Raw genomic sequence first — 14,705 nt, forward strand, 5'->3', positions numbered from 1 at the left:
GGATTGTGTTGGGCTTCGCGTAACAAACCAAGTTGGTGGTCCAAGGTTTCTGATCATGCAACGCACGTCTCCGTGCCGTCTGAACCAGTGTTCCTTTGTACCACGCATGTTTGCAATCATATTTGTTATACTTGATTGTAAAACCTCATCTTTTTGTTGTACTTTTTATATTAACTGCGTAGCTGACATATTTTGAAAGTGCGTTCCAGATTTAAGAATGTGTGCAACTCCATAACATAATGTTGCTAATTCACATTCATAGAGTAGGTGGAATATGTATTCCAAATGTTGTCTAAATCTGGGATCTTGCGAATACATTCATAATGAGCGGTATTCTGATGCCCCAATCTGAGTGGGTCTATCATCATATCTCGCACCTTTGCCAGTAGAAAATAGCAGTGGAAAAGTACATTATTCTACACTTTTTTCCCAAATACTCGTTGGTGACCCTTTGGTTTGTCGCATTTGGTAAGTTTCTAGTGCATCATCTATGCTTTCATTGGAATGCAATGGATGAATTGTGTAATGGTCCAAAAGAGTGGATACTGTAGCTGGATCCAGAAGTTCGAATTGTCCAGTTTCTGATGTCAGTGAGAGACGCTGTACATTAGAATGCATTGGTTTTTTATACTCTTTGTGAGCATGATGTCCAGCCCCACTTCGGGTTAGTGGATTAATATTCCACTAATACATCACCGATCTAGGGTTCATGCCAAGTCTCGCACATCCTCATATAACTGGTTTGCTTTTTAATACATATATCAACAAGCCTATACGGCAACTGTGTATTCTGGGATTTTCCATGCAGGTCTTCTCAAACATTAATACAATGTAGTTAAACAAGTGTTCTATGTTCAGTATTTGAATACATTGTTCTTAATGTATGCTCGTGGAATAGTTTCATTGCACGAGTAATCCGTTACACACAGGTCAACGAAGGACAAGGTCTCATTTCACGACTTCAACAAGTGGCCTGGAGGCAAGTTACATATTAGCTACATACAGAGGTCAAGGCAGCCATGTTGTATTTTTGAATGACGTCGTCCACCATTTTAACTCACAGGGTGACTTTACAAAGCGAACCTAAAATGGCGGATTGACCTAAAATGGCGGCTTACATTGATTTAAAGGTCAGGACCTTGCGACACGGATTCCTTCGCAAGCGACTTACAGCAGCTTGGCGTAGGCCAATATACATATATTTATTGCGATAGGAGGCACGATATAATTTCTCATTTGACACTGGAAAGCCCTGACTCTGTCCCTTCCCCCTGACTGGCTGTTGGGTGGAAGGTCCATATATGGTAGTGTGGGGAAGTGCTGACCAGGCTGGCTGGACACTTCCCAACGACTGGGGTGGGACCTGGGTGAATGGAGTGTGTGACCAATACGCATTCTGTGTTGTGGATGTCTAGTATCTGGTGTTTGACACAATGACTGAGACAGCCCTGCCCGAAACCGGTATGAATGCAGTGTGTAGTGTTGAACAGTGCGCTACTTGTCCGAATCCACATTCTGTGTTGTGAGTGTCTGAATGAAGAAGAATGGCCTGAATGCACCGTGCGCCTGTTTGGCTGACTGACTGCCTGAATGCCCTTCTGAGTGATTGGTTGCCTGAGTGTGACCCAGCAGAATGAATGGGAGATCAACAGTCTATCTGGGGGCCTCTCACTGCTAGAATTTGTGCAGAAGCTGGAGTTGAAACTGACATTGAAACTGAAGCTTAACCTTAAAGCCCTGCTGGAAGAGAAATCTTTCTGCTGCTCTACTTCGTCGATCTGAAAGCTGCTGTGTCTTCAAGAACTGACCCAGAGAGGACTTGGTTAGGCGCCCTCTTCCCGAGCTACAAGGGACCTTTGTGCACTGCTTACCTTCACCGAAGCGTCCTGGAAGTCAGCCTATGAAAGACTGTCAGCCGGAGACGGGGACCGCCGACGAGAAACGAAGAGAAGCATTGGACAGTCTGTCCACCGTCATCAACCAGGGTTTGCAGGTTTGCTATAACCGCTGCAGGCCTGACGAAGTTATTTGGCCAGAATCGGGGACTGCTTGATGCCGTGCCATCGCTGCCTGGCGCTGCAACGCTCCATTAATAAAGACATTTGATTTCCGGACGCGCTCGTCCGCACTGCCGACCGCCTTATCCTGCCGCAGAAGGCCAGGCCATTGACACGCCGAGGAGCATCCGCCGGTGGGTTTCCCACCACCCAAAGACCGTAGAGACGCCAAACGACCCGACAGCCTTGCTGGGCCACAGTTCTTCACAAACTCTTTGCGGTCCTGAACTATCGACATCGAGGTGCCCCGCACGCCTCTTCCTTGCAGGGTGTCTTCGACTCGTCATCGATGAGCACCGTCAGGACTGAACCTGCTGCCTCACCCTCATTGTTCACCCTTTCCATTGTAGGATCTTCTATGATCCATGGCTCCTACCTTAAAGGGTGCCGCTCAAGAAGGATCCGTCGATGACCCGTCGTCAACCTATGCTATGCCTGGTACATTGTGGTGGTAGAAACACTTTAGAAGGAAATAAGACTGATTTAACAATATATGGACTGGGCTTGTAGTATATCTTTATTATACAGGTTGCACAGGTGGGGGATCTCCACACAAAACTGTCTCTAGTGGTAGGGGCCCAGAAGTCTACCAATTGTTCTAACCAACTGCTTTGCTCCTATGTCTATTGTTGGTTCCCTTTATTAATTGATTTGTGTGACATTTGACCAGGGTACAGTTGATGCACTTTAATGAAATCTGATAATTGTGGTACCACTTAGAACGGTATATATTTGCTATTGTAGATTAACTGAGCACAAATTGAGTTATTGTGATATTGTACATAACCTTGAAACTTAATTATATAAAGACTGTGTTTTAAATAATACAGTGTGCAGACATTCCTTTGTGGGTGCTTGGGGACTACACTGTACTTCGGAACCAGCCCACATCACCTCCTGAGAAGCTAGGCCTTGATTGCTCGACCATAGCTACCAAATAGAGAATCTTGGCTGTGGTCCTCTGTGCCTCTCCTCTACCATATAGAGAGCAGGAGTACGGACACCCCCTCCTGTCCTTTACAGACCCCATTGTGCCCTGCTTGGCATTTCTACTGTCCAATTTGGTGACATGCTGAAAGGGAAAATGATAGCATCTATTGTTGTATCACTCTAAGCCAATAGTTAATACGCCCAGAGGAATATATCCGGACATGATATCACATTCTTCTTGAATATGGATTCTCATGACAGCTCAGGAATTTTTGCCAACTTTTTATAAATACGCTGGGGCCTGGAGAATAGCACACTTAAACATCTTTATTTCGATTGAGGAGATAAAGGTTTAGAGTGTGGATTTTGGGGGGCATTGAGCTTGGTCACTGCTTGGCACAGAGGATCAGCTGTCCAGGTGACAGGAGCATGTTTTGCAACTGAGAGGGGTAGATTCCTGTTTGGAATGCGATTAAATTGCAGATAAAGTACATAATTAAGCTTTTCAATATATAGCTCACTCCAAATGATTTATATGCAACCTGCATTCCCATATTGGCCGATCCTACCATGTTGTGGTTCTGTGGGGAGCTGGTCTGACCCCTTAGCTTAACAGCATATTCTATGATTATCTCTTGGTTGAGAGATATTGACTTTGGGTACCTTATACTTGCTTTCTTCCTTGCCAAGGTTTCCCATCCTTTTAAGGGGATGCCTTTGATGTGTGAGTGTGTAAGACTGACATTTTATCATTATCTTCAGGTTGGCTTATTACTTCGCCCGTTTGGTTGTAGTCTCTACAATATTATTTTCTGTTCATCTATCCTTAAATGTCCTTGGTTCTACAGATGGTCAGTGTGCTTCTCTTACCACTGAGTTTAAAATCACTCATACGCTGTGACAGTGGTCTGTGATCATGAATGTACTAGTACATTCACTAACTTTTCTGGCTTCTCTCTTCAGCAGCTATCTTACCGAGTGGTATCTGTTGGGGCTAGCACACACTTTACAGGCTTTTGGGTTCAGCCATGCCTGTTTGCTTTTCTCTACTGATAGGGGAAGTATTTAAGATAGCAAGGACTTGCCTGCTGTCTCATCTGCTGATCTTTGTTTCTGTTGTGTTTCTTAAAAGCAACCTCTGAACAATAAAATGTGTGTTTATCAGGGACCAGCAGAGCTTTGTGGATTACTATAAGATGTCCAATGCTGTAGTGAGGATATCTGTTTTGGGAATCTTGTTTGGTTTGCCGCATGTTCTTTGACTATTCACGGTTTGTTCATATTGGCACTCATACTTAAGAGATGCAGGCAGTCCGGATGGCCCGAGAAAGCCTTGTCACTGTGGTCAGGGTTCACATCATCAATTTCAAGAGTAGGAAACAATTACCATGAGACATCATAGTAATTAGCTAGTTTTAAAGATCTGCACATGACCTGCATTCCCTGGTTCAAGTCCTGGCTGAGAAAGTTCTGTCCATTATCACTCCATTGTCAACAAATTGTGTTACAATGGGTAGTGAGACAATCTTTTTCAGAGTGCTTAGAATCACAATTACATTGTTATCAATAACAATTTGATAACAAATTGGGGATGCTGATGCTCCTAGACCTTAGTGCCGCATTTGATTTGGTGGATCACCTCCTTCTCATCAAGGCGCTTAGAGAGAATGTTGGTTGCTTGGAGGGAGCTATTGATTGGCTCCTGTCCTTTCTTTCCAACCGCCAAGCGAGAGTACACTGGGGTAGCAGTTTCTCCGACCCATGTGACATCTTATTCGGAGTGCCTCAAGGGGCCAGCTTATCTCCAATGCTGTTCAACATATATATGCGCACTTTGTGTAGCCTACTGGTGAAAGCCGGAGTGTCGTTTACTAATTACGCAGATGACACCCAACTCATATTGGAGTTGGGGGGTAGGAATCATGCCACGGACAGTGAAGTGATCACTAGGGTTTGCAAGATAATAGACGACTGGATGCAGGCAAACTGGATGGGCCTGAACGATTCAAAAACCAAACTGATGTTGTTTGGCTCCAGTCGTCAGCTTGAAAAACTGGGGGCAGAGTACAACTCATTCCAAATTAAGAACGCCACTATTCAGGTGGTCCCCAAGGTGAAGACTCTAGGTATGATGGTCGATTCAGTGCTCGACTCTCATGCCCAGACCAGTTTCCTCCAAAAAAACACAGCTTACTATCTCAGGCTTATGAAAGCCATTAAGCCATTGCTTAATGAGGGAAACAGGGCAACGATAGCCAGAGCCATTATCCTCTCACGGCTCGACTACGGGAATGCCCTGCTGTTGGGGGCCTCATCCAAGGATCTAGCCAGTTGTCAGGTGATCCAGAACAACGCGGTCAGGTTAGTGAAAAATCTGAAGAGGAAAGACCATGTTACTGAAGAGAGGCTTGCTCTGCACTGGCTCAGAGTAGAAGAACGCATTAAGTTCAAGGCTCTCTGCCTGGTACACAAGTGCCTTTTTGGCACAGCGCCTGCCTACTTGAAAACGTGTGTAGTGCCCTACAATCCCAGTAGAAATCTACGCTCGGGTGGAAAATGCCTCTTGATCGTGCCTAAGTTCAAGCTAAAAACTGGGCTGGGCAGATCTTTTCTTGTGCAGGCTCCTAAATTGTGGAACAGCGTCCCCGAATACCTGAGATCTGAAGTTAATCACTCCGCTTTTAGGAAGCTGCTGAAGACACACCTCTTTAGATGAGAATTTGGGCGAAGGCCATCTCTCAGGGACACTCTTTAGGCAGTAGCTATTTGTACTTATCGTCCGTCTCGTACTTGTCGTCCGTCTTGCAGTATCAGTGTTTTATGTACGAGCGCCCTGATGCCCGCGGGCTACCGGCGCTATACAAAAACTAAATTCATACATACATACATACATACATCAAGTCTCTGATCATTTTAGTGACTGTCTTTAAGCAAATACACTTTTCCATTTTACCTCATTACTTTCCTTCTCAGTTAAGTGCTCCAATATGCTTTGTTAATGTGCCACTTGCAGATGTTTTCCCTCATTAAGCATCTGTCCCCAGCTTTGTGACCCAAAGTGTTGCAATGAACTTAAAGGGGCCATCTTCTTGTCCCTCCAAGCTACTCTTGTTTTTATTCTCCTTCGCTTAAACAGTAGTGGTGGAATAGATGTTCCACAAGAGGAATAGCCCTCTGCTGCACTTTGTTTTCTACCGTCTGCAAAAGAACAGCTGCATGTGCTGTTGGGTTTTTGGGGTGCCATCTTCTATGGTTCCCTAGATAGATAGATAGAAAGAGGGGCACTTAAGAGGTGCAGTTGGAGAACAGGTGCAAGTGTATATAGGTCACGTGGATTAACCCCCACTCGCATGTCCATCACTGCTAAACTGGTGCTGCTTTCCTGTTTTGCTACTCTTTTTCCCTACTTAAGCAGCCTTCCAACCTCTTTTCCTTTGCAATTGGTGAGCAGGTGCAAGTGGATCTAGGTCCTGTGACCTAAGCCCCACCCACATGTCAATCATGGCTAAACTGTTTGTACTGTCCTGTTGTTCAGCCCTTTTCCCTACTTAAACAGCCCTCTAGCCTCTTTTCCTTTGCAGTTGGTGAACAGGTGCAAGTGAATCTAGGTCATATGGCTTCACCCACATTCTTAGCCCTGCCTTTTCCTTTCTGCTCTTAACTCTTAGATAATGGGCGTCTCTCACCTGGGCGTCTGAAGTGAAGGGCAGAGGAAGAAAACGGCAATTCCTATTTGGAGCTGTACTGACATCAGGTAAGCATGTGCCAACATGTGTTGTCTCCCTTTGTGCCCACAGGCCATCACCAGGCAGTGCCAAGGTCAATGTCATTGCCCCTCCTCTAAGGCAAAACTCTGCAATGCAGTAACCTTACCCATATCAGCCTCAAGCCCATCAGCACCCCTTCACCGTCCACAACATGAAAGTTGATGCTGGCCAACGTCTGCTCAGCTGTCACCCATGCAGAAGACAATCGCCTACCTCATCACTACGCATGACATTGATAACATCTTCATCACTGAGACCTGGCAGACACTGACATCCACCTACATCCGAGACGTCCTTTGTCTCCGAAGGCTACAGCATCCAACACAGAGACTGGCCGACCAAGAGAGACGGAAGCTACGCAATCATCCAAAAGTCCTCATGGCCCTGCACCAGACTTGATGTTGACAACATTGGATCCTTCAAGGTCCTCTCCTGCCACTTCCCACTCTCCCAAATGTACACAGTCACCTTCCATTGCATCTACCAACCACCCAAACCGAACACTGCCTTCATCGGAAACTTCACCGACCTGGTCGTCCATCAAGGACCACATCGACTCCTTGGCTCCTGCCCTGGATGACTTCTGCAATCACTCCTTCGCCTCTGGAGTCTTCCCATCCCCCCTCAAGCACTCCCTTGTGCACCCCCTTCTTAAGAAACCCTCCTCCGACCCCTCCTGCCCGGCTAACTATCGCCCAATCTCGATCACTCCCTTCCTGGGCAAGCTCCTGGAGAAAATGGCCATCTCCCAGCTTAATCTCCATGCTGAATCTATTGGTAGTCTTCACGACCATCAGTCTGGCTTCAGAGCTGCCAGAAGCACGGAAACTACTCTCCTGAACATCCGTGAGGACCTGCTCTCGATCCTTGACTCAAACACTCCTTGTGTTCTCATTTTGCTTGATCTCTCCTCTGTCCTTGATACTGTCAATCATACCATCCTGCTCAACCATATCCGTGATAACATGGGTATCACTGGTCAGGCTCTGGCATGGCTCTCCTCTTTCCTCTCCAATCGACACTCCCAGGTCCAACTGGGGTCCTTCCTCTCTGACATCTTTTTCTCTACCTGTGGGGTCCCCCAGGGATCTAACCTCTCTCCCTGGGTGTTCAACCAGTACTTGGCACTTCTTGCCCACCGCATCGCCGCTCTCTGCCCCAATTCAGTGCTATGCGGATGATACCCAGCTCATTTTCAGGCTACCCTCGGCCTCCTCTTCTCCTTCCCTCATCTCTGACTCTCTTTCTGCTATCCAGGAATGGTGTGCCGCCAATGACCTCTGCCTTAATGCCAGTAAGACTGAGATTCTACTCATCGGCACACCCACTCCCTTCTTCCCTGCAGCTCTCTGGCCAGCCTCTCTTGGCCCTCTACCTGCTCCTACCTGCAAGGCTAAAAACCTTAGGGTCATCTTTGACTCCACACTCTCTTTCTCTCATCACATATCTGACGTCTCTAAGAAGTCACACTACCAGCTTCACCTCCTCAGAGGTATCCTTCCTTTCCTCTCCTTCCCCCAGAAGCTCACTGTCTCTAGAGCCCTCTCAAAGCTGGACTACTGTAACAGCCTCTATCTGAATCTGCCTGCCTCTACTCTCCGCCCTTTGCAACTCATCCAGAACAGGACTGCGAGACTTGTCCTTGGCCTCAAGCCCAGGGACCGTATCTCTCCAGGACTGAAATCGCTACACTGGCTCCCAGTGGCTGCGTGGATTAAGTTCAAAACCCTCTGCATTGGCCACAAGGCCTTCTGGGGCCTCGGGCCAAAATACCTTCAACTCTCTCTTCCTAAATATCTTCCTTCTCGAGCTCTTTGCTCATCCGCCTCCAACTCCCTTAGGGTCAGCCGCTTCTCCAAGCAACGAGTTGGGGGTATATCTCTCTCTGCTGCAGGGGCCTCCCTCTGGAACAGCCTTCCTGCCTCCCTGAAACTTGAAGAGAACCATCTCCGGTTCCGGAAGCACCTCAAAACCTTCCTCTTTGCCTCCGCATTCTCTTCCCCTCTCCCCGGTTAATATAACTGAAACTGTACTGAATCTGCAACGGGGCCACTCACCTACCCCGGTCAATGGCCCTGCCACTCTCCCCTGCACTGCCTACCTGGCAACCCCTGCACTGTGGGACTGTCTCTGTATCCCTATAGCCCCTCCTCCCACCACTTGTCTGCACTTACCTTGCACTTGCCACCAGCTGGCCCTTATTATTTGTCTTGTTCTACTAAACCTGTACTGCACGTCTCCTCTCCCTTTCCCCCTTGCACTTTTCACTTCCCCCCCACCCTGCACTTGTGCGATCTGAATGACACCTGGCCTAGTAGGATCGTTTGTCTGTCTCCCTTTGACCCCCCCCTGCCTCGTCGCGCCTTGAAACACTTGTGTATAGGTGTGTTATAAATGCCATATCATATCATATCATAATGTCCCCCGCACACAGCAACAATGTCTTCCTAAGCAACTTCAACTTCCCAGGCAACAAGGCCACCACACAATTGAAGGAAACCCTCCTATGCTGTCTCGACATCCTCAGCCGCACACAGCACATGAAAGACTGAATGCACGAGAAAGGTAACATCATTAACTTAATCATCAATGCACTGCCTTCCCTCCACCATGGCTATTCTCTCCCGCTTCACTGGTCTGACCATCTGGCCATGATTTTCAGCATCCTGCACACAACCTTAGTCAAGCACTCCCAAAAGGAACCCATCAAACAAAACTTCAGCTCCTTCAAGATCTTGCCATCATGCAACTGCTAGTCTTTCCTGGAAGCACTAAGCATCTCTGTTCCAGCCTCCAATGACTGATACACGCCTCTGAAACAATGCACCTGAAAACCGAAACCATCGGTACCCTGGTACATGCAAGAACTCAACCTCAGCAAAAGAGTAATCAGGAAACAAGAGAAAACCTGGCAGCCAACAACAAAAGCAGAACCCTCTTCAAAGTGGTCATGCCCTGTATCAACCCACTACCTGACCCTGCCATACCAACTTCTTCATCAAGAAGGTGGTATCACGCTCTGAAACACTTGTGTACGAGCGCAATAGAAATAAAATATCAATATCAATATCAACAAAATCAGCAAGATTGGCCAGCAAATAGACACCAGCTCTGCATCCACAGACCCACCTCATGTCTCTCCTTGTGAACTCTACACATCCTGGACAACATTCAAGACTCTCTCTACAGAGGACCTGGTAGAACCCAGGCAGCCCTCAAAGGCACATTGTATACAGACAACATCCTTGCAGCATCCATCCTCAAGATCCTCCCCAGAGAAGCTCTCCTTCCCTATCTGGAGATCATAAACATCTCTCTAACTCAAGGCACCTTCCAATCGATCCTAAAGACAGGACAAATCCTCCCTCTACTAAAGAAAGCCACTCTGGTTTCCTAACACCTATGCCACTATAGCCCCATTACCCATCTTCCTTTCCTATGTAAGATCATCGAGAAAATGTTATCCGCACAACTACAGCAACACATAGACACTAGCAATATCCTCCAAACCTACCAATTGGAGTTTAAACCCAGATGCAGCACAGAGACGGCAACCATACAGGTGGTCGACGATGCATTCAACATCCTTGATGACGCCCACCCCTGCCTCCTGGTTCAACTCAACCTCTCAGCCGCTTTTGACACAGTAGACCATCAGGCGCTCACAGCACCCTACATCAGTGTATGGGGATCAGAGACATTGTCCTATGCCGTTTAAAGTACTACTTCGACAACCAACAGCAGTTTGTGGACTCCTCTGGATCGCCAATGCTACCCATCACCTCTGGAGTCCAGCAGGGTTCCATCCTCTCTCCAGTGATATTCAATCTATACACGGAGCAGCTGGGAGCCCTCCCAACCACCACAATATCCACATCCAACAATATGTCAACAGCACACAGCTATACCGCCAAGATCAACTCCATCAAGGACATCCACAGGCTCAAAACCAGTCACTCGCTGATCTAGTCTTGGATGTCCAGTACATCAACCATGAACCTCAAGGGCTTCACACCTGAGCTCATCTCCTGTGCCAAGACACACATAGCCAAGAAAACTCAGACAGCTTGGTATCAGCTCTCCCTCCTGTGGAAAGTCAAACCTTTCCTCCCTCAGGACAACTTTAGGTCCACCATTTCAAGCACTGGTCCAATCCACATGGATGGAGGAAATGCCGTCCTCAAAGGTCTCCCGTTGTCCTCCCTTGTGCCCCTGAGAAGTGCCCGGCATTTGGCTGCACACCTCATCAAGGGTCTACGCAGATACATCCACATCACCCTGGCCCTCATCAGCCTTCACTGGCTCCAACTGCATGCACAAATGACTTTCAAGTCTTGCTGCATCATCTATAAGGCAGTCACCCTCAAGTCAACCTGCTACCTCGCGGAGAAACTCAGCATCTCTGTCGGACAGCGAACAGCGAACCACCAGAAGCCAGGACACATGCAAGACTTGAATCCGCTGCTGCAAAAGGAGAGGACCAGAAAACTCTCTGCCTCTGCCTATGCCACAAGACTATGGATCCTCCTCCCCTTCAGCATTATACTTGCACCCATGCTCCTACAATCAGAAAATAACTCAAGACCCACATCGTCAAGGAGTTTCTCCACCTCAATACTTAGGCCATCATGTCGCCCTCTGCGACACATGACTCGCTAAATGATGTCCACCCCTGCCACCTTTTACCGCTGTACCCCTCCTCTGTGCCCCTCTGCATCCTATCCCCTGCTGTATATCTTTTCTGTTGTTACCTCTAAAAAGTGCTCCATTATGCATCTGTACTGTTGTATACAGTGTAAAGTGTTCTGTTGTGTATCTGTATTGTTGTATACCTCTGTAAAGCAATCTATTGTGTTGCAAAGCTTTGTCCACACTAAATAGATACAATAATAATATTATTGATAATAAAAATAATAATAATAATAACATTAAAGGCTTAAAGTTGACACATGAATCAATGATGGCAAAATCCATGTTCACTGGCAGGAAAAATGTGATCGGTGCTTGGTGCCAAGCTAAATAAAATAAATGTAAAAAATATCTTATGGTTCACCTAAAATAAGAGATAATCTCTCTGAACCAGTTTAGGGTAGAGAGATGCATACTGTTGGGTTGCTTTTCGTTCACATATAAACTGGAGGAGAGAAGGTATCTACTTCTAAAGGAGGCACTAACTACTATGCTTACATGTGCTCGTGACACACTGGGGGATGCCCAAAGCAAGGTCGCGATTGCCACCCTTTATAGGCTGCCAAAAAAGAGTGTAGCAGATGGGAGACCTGAATTATAGATGAAAAATTAACCTTGGAGTTTAACACAGGTCGGGGGTGGGGTAAAAGTAGCTGAGAAAATACTAAAGGTAAGTTTGAGTTCTATTCTAACTGGCTCAATAGTGACTTTGCTATGGGAGGGAGCGGGTTGTGACCTAACATTAGGCCTTAGGGAATTGGCAGTCAGGTTACTGGTTGTTAGGAAGGAGGCAAATCCTAACGGCTTGAAATGGCAGCTCTCCTCTGAAATTTGATAGATGGGTTGATGAAATAATTCTACATACAGACAAATGTTATACAGGGATTTGAAAAGATTTGGAGAATATTTCTGAAGTAGATGCATACTCATGTTGCAAGGTGACGTTGTCAAATTGCAACACTCTGAATGATAGACTGGAAGGAACCACATCCTGGACATGAATGGAGTGAACCTGTAAAGCTTGCTCTCTCCTCTGTGCATGCCTTTTCCTCCCCTCCTCCTGCCCCCCTCCTCCTCCTGTGTAAAGCTCCCCAACTTTTCCCTATATACTCTGTCCTATGTGTTTGCTACCTTTCATTTTGGAACAAATGTATATTTTCTGTATAGAAACATTCAATTGGTCAATTGTATTTCCTTTTTATCTTGTTGAATTTTATATCTGTTACTAAATTGTTCCATATTTAATAATTATAATTTTAAAAGGGTTTTCTAGTGTTCACCTGAGGTGTATTGTTTTCTGTTTTAACAAAAAGCTTTTTTTCACTTTAATGAGCATTTCTGGGATTCACATCAGTCCAGACATCAGGAACTATTTTCATCTTCATATCCTGATTTGGTGACACCCATACATTATTTTGTTAAGGGCTTGGTCCAGTGACAGTTACCTACACTAGGGGCCTCATTACACGGATGGCGGTAGGGATTTACCGGTACCGGTAAAATAGCGGTACCGGTAAATCCCTACCGCCTTACTACGAGGTCCCTTTGCGGGGTGGGGGATTTAACGCCTGCTTTTAGCAGGCGTTAAAATCCAACCCGCTAAGGGACCTCAGAGCTAATTACGGCACCGCAAAATTGCGGTGCCGTAATTAGCGCCTTCCCCATTCCCATAGAGCCCTATGGGGCAGAAATGGGAATGGGGAAGGGCAATGGCGGAAAGGGGATTTACCGCCCCTCCAACCTTGGAATGGGGCAGTAAATCCCCTTTCCGCCAAGGTGGTGCCGGTATTTTACCGGCATGAGCCATGGCGCTAATAGCACCATGGCTCACCGCCTACCGGGTAATGAGGCCCTAGGTTTTTCAGTGGGACATCCAGTTGATCGGCCTAGTCCATTCTTGTTTAAAAGTTGATAGCATCCTTGTTCAAGCAATTGAACTTGCTTCCTTCTCTTATTCTGCATGAACTTGCTATGCTTGAGAATAATAGAGATCTCCTGCTGTCCTGCTGGAAGTTTCTCTTGAAGTAGGTTCATGGAACCTTCTTTTGACTCAGATTTGCTATTACTGGTTAGTGATCTTCCACCACTACTTTGGCCATGTAGTTTAACCAAGTTCTCTCCCATACCTTTTGTGAGGTTTTGGGGACCACTCCGTCTCCAGCCAGCAGTGCAGCAGTTACTTGGCTAGCACTCTCCATGTATGACCATTCAACATTATTCTTGGTTTATCAGATCTGCGGCTAACTCGTAGGTGTTTTAATGGATTGATCAGTTTGTCATTTCTACTATTGACATTCATTGGTATAGTTGTTCAGATCAAGGCTACAGAATCGTCTGGGAATTTGTCTTAGCAGTCTTTCTCATCCAACACTTTCTTTTTTTCTGGTGCCATATAATATGTTCTCAAAGATATACAAAATATTTAACCCTTTTTTGGAAATCTAATCTAACTTCCCATCCTCCTGAGAAACATTAATGCGCAAGGGACGGCGGTATAAAGTAGTTCCCCAGTTGTAGACTACTTTCGATCCAGTGTTCGTAATTTACATATTCCATAAGCATTGCATTTGCTCAAATAGATTCCTAAACATATCTCCCAATGTTCATGATACAAAAACCCATAGTACGTATTCCATTGTAGTCCCGGGTTCGATCCCAGGTCCGTGCATAGAAACCTGTGTGTATTAAGCACGTTATAAATAACCTATCATATCAAGGAGAGAATCTAATCCTACTCTTTGTACTATTTCATCAATGCCATTTGGTCTGGGGTCTAGGCTGATTTAGAACCATGACAACGCTAAAAACCTCCAGTAAAATTCACTGTAATCAGTAGCTTCTCTGGGCATACAGACAACATGCAGTGCATTAGCTACCAGGAAATGTGTTTGGAAAACCATGAGTTCAATCATCTAGTACCTTCCTTCCCCCAACAATGATGTGGCAAATTGGGCTTCAGGGACTAGGTCACCATACCTGCGTAGGAAGCTGAAATACTCCTGATGCTGGGCCTGGCCTGACGTCATCATGATGTTTTGGAAAACCTGCCGATCTAGGACCCAGATCTTTGACTCGACCACAGCTGCAACACAAACAGAGATCATGTCATGCATCAAACAGGGACAGTAGAAATACTTCAAATTACACAGTGATTAAAACTATGAAATGGAGACATATTATAGTATCTGAGACACTCTTAAAACAATAACACACCGATATTGGCGACCTCTCTACAGCTATTTTTCATTAGTCTCGGAGCGAT

The 14,705-nt window shown here is 46.1% G+C and overlaps 1 protein-coding gene across 4 annotated transcripts in view; it reads right to left on the bottom strand.

Moving 5' to 3' along the window:
- Positions 1-14,705, bottom strand: part of LOC138472491 (cGMP-dependent protein kinase 2-like) — a 2,724,950-nt gene that overhangs the window by 1,554,476 nt on the left and 1,155,769 nt on the right. For all 4 annotated transcript variants that reach the window (XM_069610703.1, XM_069610701.1, XM_069610702.1 and 1 more), the window contains exon 5: positions 14,420-14,525. In XM_069610703.1, the coding sequence (XP_069466804.1) occupies positions 14,420-14,525 (106 nt within the window). The remainder of the gene's footprint in view (positions 1-14,419; positions 14,526-14,705) is intronic.

Source organism: Ambystoma mexicanum, chromosome 8, assembly GCF_040938575.1.
Source record: "Ambystoma mexicanum isolate Mex_15411 chromosome 8, UKY_AmexF1_1, whole genome shotgun sequence".
Classification (NCBI taxonomy): Eukaryota; Metazoa; Chordata; class Amphibia; order Caudata; family Ambystomatidae; genus Ambystoma; species Ambystoma mexicanum.